The sequence below is a fragment of the Lonchura striata genome, chromosome 6, assembly GCF_046129695.1.
Source record: "Lonchura striata isolate bLonStr1 chromosome 6, bLonStr1.mat, whole genome shotgun sequence".
Taxonomy (NCBI): Eukaryota; Metazoa; Chordata; class Aves; order Passeriformes; family Estrildidae; genus Lonchura; species Lonchura striata.
In genome coordinates this window covers 25,538,033-25,546,618 of record NC_134608.1, presented here as the reverse complement: position 1 = coordinate 25,546,618, position 8,586 = coordinate 25,538,033, and the positions used below count along the sequence as shown (strand labels likewise).

At 46.3% G+C, this 8,586-nt stretch overlaps 1 protein-coding gene across 1 annotated transcript; it reads right to left on the bottom strand.

Annotated features, from left to right (window-relative positions):
• Nucleotides 1-462: 462 nt before the first annotated feature.
• On the bottom strand, nucleotides 463-6,110 carry CFL2 (cofilin 2). Its single transcript, XM_021542674.2, has 4 exons — nucleotides 5,987-6,110; nucleotides 4,269-4,576; nucleotides 4,096-4,172; nucleotides 463-4,004 (listed from the first exon to the last, which is right to left on the bottom strand). Exons 1-4 carry the CDS (start codon nucleotides 5,987-5,989, stop codon nucleotides 3,892-3,894), a joined length of 501 nt encoding a protein of 166 aa, XP_021398349.1. The 5' UTR covers nucleotides 5,990-6,110; the 3' UTR covers nucleotides 463-3,891.
• Nucleotides 6,111-8,586: the final 2,476 nt, after the last annotated feature.

Genomic DNA, 8,586 nt, shown 5'->3' with positions numbered 1-8,586 from the left:
AATTAACTCTTCCAGATCCAAGAAATCTTGTATTAACAAGAGAGATGCCACTGATACCAAAACAATATTTTGATCTTTCTTCATGGAGCCAGTTTTTTCACACTACACCAGTTAACTTCCTTCCCTGTATTAGAAATGACTCGCCAGTGTAAACATACTTTTTTACATTTGCTATATAAAAGCCATCTATTTTTCTGAACACACCGAGCTGGTGTCCAACAAAAGAAAAAGGTTATCTAGAACCAACCCACTAAAAATGTCTTTATATCCATCTCCAGAGCCACCGGTGCTGGCTTTTGCTACAGTTGGATATTGACCTGAATGGGCAGCGGATAAAACCTGTTACAAAAAATCCAGGTATTCCACAACTTCTTTCACAGTACCTGGGCTACTCCCAGTCCAAAGACAACAAAGTGATTAGCATAGGTGCTGTCTAGCACACAAACAAACTCAACAACTGAAGACATTTAAATTAATTTTATTTATACCAGGTTTTCAAAATCAGAAATATTTCAAAGAAGTTCAATAGACAGGTGCTACATTGATGATCTTTGATCCACCATTAGTGCCGTGTTTTCACTCTACAATCATTAACTCGCCACCAGAAACTAAAAGGGACTTACAGAAGTTTATAAAAAATAGGCAGACATGAAAATTTGGTTTATACTGGAATTGGCATAAGAGAGTAAAGCTTATCAAATTGTGGCAGTTGCTGTATTCCACCACATTGTTCTGAGGGAATGGTAGAGAAGGAAAAGTCTTCCACTTAGCAAAACACTTTGGGTTTAACGGAGCATACTCAAACTCCACTTCATGATCTGACTAGGAGTGCTTTTTACACTCAAGTCCATATAAATTTAAGCTTTGCATTTCTAAAATCGCCACAAGCATAAACCTCACACACTCTCATCTTGGATTGATTTCCCTTTTCAGAGAAATCAAACCAATCTATCTATACCTCTTCCAGGATTTACCAAATCAAACAAAACTGCTGGTTTGAAATTTTTTGGAAGAAAAATGCCATTTCTGCACAAGCTACTCTCATGAAAAATTTATTTAACATTTCTTTATCAATAAAATAACTGAAGCCAAGATATCCAAAAGTCACATCTACACAGATACACAGAAGATACTCGAGAGGATTCTCCTCCACTCCTCGATCACAATGAGGCCCTCATCATTTTGCATAATGACAGAAAACAACAGCTGACAAACCATTTTGGAACAGATGCCAGCTGTCTCTCATTTGTTTTATAATTCAAACAGTAACAGTTCTGTAGCACTTTATTGGTTTTTGTTTTTTTGTTTTTGTTTTTTTTAAAAGCAAGCCATCTGAACTGGACCTCACATCAGTCAGTCAGTCATTCATTTCAAGAACAAACTGAAGGCAGGCTGACCCTTTTGGATCCAAAATTTTAATTTGGTAGGAATCTTACATAAAGACAGTTTGTGCTTCAATTTCATAGCTAGTTGGACTGAGTGAATATATACCTAAGCAAGTTTAAAAAAAAAAAAAAAGGAACTTACAATATTCAACTAAGAAGCCACAGACATTTTTCCGGACTGCAGCAGAGACAAACAATAAATTTAAACACAATACTCCTTAAAAAAAGTTTACTGTCTAAAATGAAAATTCAAATGGTTTATTAAAATTTAATATTCTCCATTTGGCTTTTTCTAAAGAAACAATTTATTCCTTGTGAAAAATCAGTTAAAAGATAATTTCATTTTACTGTACTGAACTCAAGTTAAACATAAAGCACAAATATCTTTACATTAAACTGGGCTTTGCATACAACATGAATGATCAGAAATAGACTATTTTGAGGAATAAAAAGTTGTGGGCTTTTTTTCATCTAGACAACATGCATACCATCAGTTACTTCGCAATCTTAAAAGGTACCTGAAAGGAGAGTTTTGTAGAACAAAACCAAGACTCATTAATACACTTATTAAGTCAGTGGTCATCATGCCTTTTTACTTAAATTCTAGTAAAGTTTAGTCTACATAGAACAGCAAACACAATGAAGTGTGCAGGTCATAGGGATAGCCAGAAGCCTGAAATAAAGTCTTAAAGTTCTACAGGACAAGAGAGCCTAAACACAGTACCATTAGGTTGCTTAAACTATTGGGGGGGAAAAAAAAAGAGAGAAAGTATTTGGATTAGTATCTGCTTCCTTGTTGAAAATGGACTGAACATGAAGAGCCTGCATTTAAAAGCTCCACAGTTCTACTCTACCACTTTTTAAAATAAGGTAATGATAAAAGAGCATTCCTTCTAGCAGCATGTACAGTTCAGCTGCCAGTGGCTGCCTAACAGCGCTCCTTTATGCATACCAGGAGAATCATGTCCAGTTTTGCCATTTGTGGATAACGATGACAAGATACAAAAGCATGTGTTTGCCATAAATAGCTCTGGCTAACGGAGGATTGCTCACACAGAGCAGATCAAATTCTCTATAAGGAGAGCATAATTTGGCTCCCAGCCAAAACACGTCCCCTATGCAAGCCTCAGTAGTGGCAAACACTTTCCAGTTCTATTTACATAGAAGCTAACAAGGAGAACAGTTCATTTAGGCTAATTCTTGTACTGAGTCGGTCTAACTATAACACTCAAGAAACAAAAATTATTTCCCCGCTTCATACTCTGCATATAACTGTCATTACACATCATCTTGCCTGAAAAAATAGCAAGCTGTAAAAACTCGTGCAAGGTTTTACTCTGGCATGTAGAACTTTAAGAACATTCAGGTACAAAACACACTGCATGGTTAATTACTTCGTATTTTTAACTTTCTGACACAAGTGTTTCATGGGACTAATGGTATCCAGTAGTGGTAGCTTCTTTACTTTACGGTAAACTAGGAGCAGGTCCTTTATTGAACGGCCAGAACAGAGCCACAAAGTATTGTAAAGCAGTGCCTAAATCAGTATTAAAAACTTGCATTATTCAAGATGAGATTAACGATTGTTTACCTTTACAATACTTTCCACAGAAGTTATTTGAAATATGCTTAAACACTTAAAAACTGTATTTTCCAATGAAAACAAGGCAACATTCTGTAATAAGCCACAAGTTTTATTGCAACGTGGCCAGTTTTTGATCTCAAAGAACAATGTTCCATTTAAGGCTCTTTTTAATACAGAAATTGCCACCATGACTGATGTTTTACAAAACTTTAGTGTTTCAAGACTCATATGGTAAACAGATAACTTCTACTCCTGTTCAGTAGTGTACATTCAATGGAAAACGAAAGGCATCGTAACAGCTACTTAATTTATAAAGATATGCATGTAACAGGAATGAAACTGAGGTACTACAATAATTTGATGACACAGTTACAGCAACTTAATTGGCATTCCTTGGGGGGGGGGCGGGTCAAACATATTACAAAAAAGTGCTTTAAATGCATAGTGTTGTGTGCTGCCATGTCACAAAAATAGGCTTGTCAAGGCAGGTGAGGTGTATGAATGCACAAGAGCCTCATGGAACTGCAATCAAGTGCAACTGTAAGTAATACTGTAGAGAGTCTACCATCCGACCAGTGGACAATACTTTCAAGGCATTCAATTAGCTTACCCTTTGCTGTCTGCTAGACTATTTACATTAACTATCACATTCATTGAACATATTGCAAGGAATGCCTGCAACATCAGTTTTGGCCAAGAGGATGACGTGAAAGCATTCCTTGAATCCTACATAAAGCTACCAGGATTAAACAGTCTAATGACAATCACTGGTAGACTGCTTAACAATGACATCTCCTTCAGGGCAGTGGGGAAGGGACTTATTTTTGTAGGAGGGGAGGGGAGGGGAGACTAATACTATTCCAATTGAACGAGCTGCAGAAATGGAAGCTCCTTAGATCCAGATGGCACTTGTCTGTCTTTTTATAAGGGTTTTCCTTCAAGTGAAACTACCACGTTGCCTCCCAATTTCTCTCCAAGTGTTGAACGGTCCTTAATATCATCCAAACCATTTACTTGCCACTCATGTTTAATACCTGCAAGACAGATGGACAGCAATGTACTTGTGAGAACCTCAACATCTAAATGGCACAGTGGTTAACGAGAAAAACATTTTTAGGTCCATACCTGTAAATTTCTTTTTAATGGCATCTTTAGAGCTTGCGTAGATCATCTTGCTTTTTAAAGGTGCACTTTCAGGAGCCCTTTAAAGGAAAAAGCCAACAACAAAACAGTTACTAAGTCACCCAGTGGTAGCTCCAGAATATTCAAATTTAACAGCAAGCTTTGCTTTCACACACCAGAATATAAATACCAGATCTTCTTTCTTAGATTCCTTTGTCTCGTATGTGGCATCATACAAAGCGTATCGGCAATCATTCAAAGGTAGCAACTTCACAAAGGCTGTATAGGGGTCCTCCACAGTATCACCAATGTCACCAACTAATATTTGCTTTGCCTCCTCTACAATTATTTGTTTTTTGTCATCACTTAAGCAGAAGAGAACAGCTTTCTTTCTTTTCTTAATCTCTTCTGGGGTTGAAGATTTCCTTACTTTCATGTCATTAAAAACCTTTATGACTTCATCATTCACTGTTACTCCAGAAGCCTGTAAAATGAGATCAAAGGAATAATTTAAACAGCAAAAATTAACACTCACTAGAAAAATATGATAGCCCACAGTGCTAGATAAAGAAGTCTGCCTGCCCCCGTAAGAATAAAAATACTATACTCAACCTGAACACACTATGAATATAGTAATATTTGTAGGACTGGAGCAGAGGATATAAAGGAGGCGTGAATTCAGTAGTTCCTCGTTGTAGTTCCTTCAGTAGTTCCCAGAACTCAGCATTTTCAGCTGCAGTTCTGGATAGCAGTTTCATACAACTAGTCACACAACTGTACCACTCAAGCAGTTTTACTTTACCTTATCATGCTTTTGGCTTATTTGGGGGGAGGGGAAGAGGGAGCGATGAGGGGGTAGGAACGGAACATAGGAGAGCAGTTTGTAATTTTCGGTTGGGATAGGAGGGGGTGGGGTTTTGGTGGGTAGATTTTTGTTGGCTTTTTTTTTCAGTAGAGCAAACACTACAGAAGCAGCTCACATCCAGCACTGTCATGACTCTCATTTTGTTGAGTGAGGTAAGGCTGTAGAAGCAGCAGAAATGTTTTCTGCATTGTGTCAGCTTCAACACCGCGCCTTAAGAACTCCCGAATTTTACTTCATATTGCTGCGGGAGTATTGTTTGACTGCTCTTGGTTCATATAAAAATACCGATTACAACTGCACAGCTCCCCATATAACTCGCAAGTCACGCAAAATAAGAGCCTAAACCAGCAAGGAAACAAAACACCGGCAGGGCAAACGGGGAGCTCCAGGCAAAATGAAAATAATTTAGCAAACCCCGCTGCGAGTGAGCAAGCGGGCTCAGCCCATCTGCAGCGCCCTCGCTGCCGCTCCGCAGCCGCATCTGCCGAGGCAGGCGCTGCCCGCGCAGGCTGCCCGGGAGGGAAGGCAGGTGCGCGGCTCCCCCCGCCTTTGTCCCCGGGCCGCGCCGGCCCCTCCGCCGCTTTGTTCGCGGGGACGGAGGGAGCCCCGCCGCGCCGCACCTCCGTCCCTGCGCCGCCGCCCCCGCCCGGCCCCGGCGCTCCCGCACGGCCGCTCCCGGGCCCAGCAGCGGCGGCTCCGGGAGGAGTGCGGCGGCCTCTGGCGCGCCCACCGCCCCTCGCCGCCCCGCCGGTGCTCGCGCGGCCGGGCGGTGCCGCAGGGAGCGCTGCGCCGCCCGGCCCCGGCCCCGGCCCCGGCCCCGGCCCCGGCCCCGGCCCCGGCCCCAGCCCCGCCGCTGCCCCGCGGCCGCTCCCGCGTCCCCTTCCCCCCGCACCCGGCTAAAATTAGACTAAAATGGCCGCCGGAGGCCGCGGGGCCGCGCCGGGCCGGGCCTGCTCCGCTCGGCCTCGCTCGGCTCCGCCGAGCCGCGCCAGCCGCCCGCGCCGCCCGTCCGCGCCGCGCCGCCCTTACCATGGCGCCGGGTCCCGGGGCGGCGGCGGCTGCCTGCGGTGCGGGGCTGCTGCACGCAGAGAGCGCTGCGCTGCGCTAGGGGCGAGGCGGGCGGGGACTCGGCCGGGCGGGGATGAGCCGCAGCGGCCGGGGAGGGCCGGTCACATGGGCCGCGCCGCCACCACGTGCCGCCGCCGGCCGCGCTGCGCCGGCCCCCGCGGTGCGGCCCGCCGGCGGCGCGGCTCCGCGCCCGCCCGGCACAGGCAGCGGCGGGGCCGCACCGCGGGTGCCTGGCCCGGGCCCCGCAGCCCCGGGCGGCCCCTTCAGCGGGCCCCGGCGGCGGCCGGCCGGCTGCTGAAGGGGCGATGCGGCCGCTCCGCTGGGCTCGGAGCACCAGCGTCAGGCGGGGCACGATGGCGGCGCGGCGGCTCCGAGCCGGCCGCCGCTGCCCGCCCTGCCCCGCTCCGCCCGCGCTGCCGCCCGGCGAGGCGCTTTCCTTTCTGCCGCTCCAAGGCTGTCATTCGCGGTGCGCGGCCCGGCGCTGTCACGGTGCCGCTGCCGTGTGCCACGCCGCCTGTCCCCGCTCCAAGGGATCTGTGCTGCGGCCCGGGCTGTGCAGGGAAAGGCCCTGGGCACAAAGCGGCCTGGCACAAGGACTGCTCTTTCCGCGGGCTTGGCAGAGCTGCTCAGACAGTGGGGCGGGACACAGCACGTAGGGTGGAAGGTGCATTAAAAGACGAGAAAATGACTTGCAGGAAAACAAGGAAGGACAGCTCTCCCGACAGTGTTCTGCTGTTGCATACTGAGCTGTACAGGGCTTCAAGCACAGGACAACAAACACAGAGCATTCTATCTCTAGCCCATTCAAGTGGACAAGAGGATTCTCAGTCCTATGTGACTGCACCCTGAACTGGTGTGTCTGAAAACCAAGAAATCCTAAACATTGAGGACCTCAAGGAGCTCTGTCTATGAGTCTCCAGCCTGCGTTGTGACTGGCCAGCTCTTTCTCCCCCAGACACTTGAACTGCAACCAGTATGGTGGTAGAAACCAACAAGCCAGTGTTTGTCAGCATGTGTATATGTGTATTAGATTTCCCTATGTGTTTTAGATACATGTATATTCATACTGCATTGTATGAGGGATGCGTTGACATTTCTCCCCCCGGCTCCGTTCTCCATTACTATACATTACCGTGTTGCTAGCTGAGACACTATGTTTCCAGTATCCTTTTTGAGTTACACCCGTCCCTCTGGGTATATCCTGCCCTCTGGATGCAGAATTCAAGGCTGATTTGCATCATCAATATTCAAAATTTGATCCATCAGCCTTTAAATTGCTAATCCAGAGCTATATTTACCTCTCAGCTCCTTACAGCCACATATTCAGGACTTCCTGCTGCCACTGAGCTTTGTTCAACTCAAGTCTTTTTTTTTTCCAGATGATGGCCACTCACTTTTACTGCTTGTGCAAGTGCCAGCAATGTGGGACTCAGGAAGGAGTACCATAATTGTATATTTGGCAAGCAGATGTAGCTGTGCCCATGTGCAGTACATCCTCTGGTGCTGCTGGCCACAGTTGCTGCCATGGGCTCAGCAAACTTCTTCTAACATGTGCACGAGACCAGGAATCTCCTGTGTGTGAGTGCCCTAATCTCATGCCCTTGCAGAGCACCTTCAGCCACCCACGTGGAGTCTCTGCACTGCATATCCCAGGCTCCTAAAATGAAAGATGTGGAATTACCAGCTCCAGAGCTGCATGGCTGGATAGGTGCTCCAGTAATGACAATGGCAAAACTGTGCATGATTCACCCTCTGTTTTTAACACCATGGAAACTGAATAATGAATCAGAAGTGCTTGCTGCTCTCTTCATCTCACAAGGTGCATACTTGAGGGACCCAGGCACTAAGGGCTGCTGCTGCTGCACATCACTGACTGATACTTGGCAGTCATCAGAGTACAGAAGCAGCACAGGCTGAAGGAGGAGTATTTTATGACTTTACAGAAGTCTCTGACACAGAAATGAGTTTACTAGAATTTGAGAGCATTTCTTAGAGGTGAAAACAGGTCACAGAAAAACAGAAAGGGGCTTCTCATTTTCAAGGAAATTAATTTTGTACTCCTGGTAACTGCAGCGATCAGAGAAGGAATTTGTGACAGAGCACAGTGGTGAACTTTGGAGGCCACAGAAATGGCCACTACCCAGACAAAAGCAGTAATGACCAAGCAAATCTTATTGCTGAGGCACACTCAGACAAAGCTGGTTCCTCACTTTGGCATCTCACTGCGCTCGGGAAGCATCGGGTTTCACTACCCCTATGCCACAAGACCTGCATCCCACCAGGCACCACCGAAATAGCCCAATGATTCAGAGAGCCCAGCAGCAGCAGCACTAAAAGCTTTGTGAATGATACCCTCTGTGGAGCACATGCCTCTGAGGAAGCCCTCCAAGGCTCCCTTCACCCTCTGTGGATGGAAGCAATGACTCACTGTGAAGCAGGAGGCACTCTTTGTTTGGATTCAGCTCCTGGGCGCTCATTACTGAGAAATTATTATAATCGACTAAGCTGCCTTATGCATTGAAGCTCTTTGGTATCACAGTCCTTCCTCGCTGTGTATCCTA

What these genes read in the sequence shown, in the direction of transcription:
- CFL2 (XM_021542674.2), bottom strand. An exon ending in GATCTGGTATTTATATTCTG is followed by an intron (nt 4,173 to 4,268) that starts GTGTGTGAAAGC and finishes TTTCCTTTAAAG; the next exon opens with GGCTCCTGAAAGTGCACCTT. An exon ending in CATTAAAAAGAAATTTACAG is followed by an intron (nt 4,005 to 4,095) that starts GTATGGACCTAA and finishes TCTGTCTTGCAG; the next exon opens with GTATTAAACATGAGTGGCAA.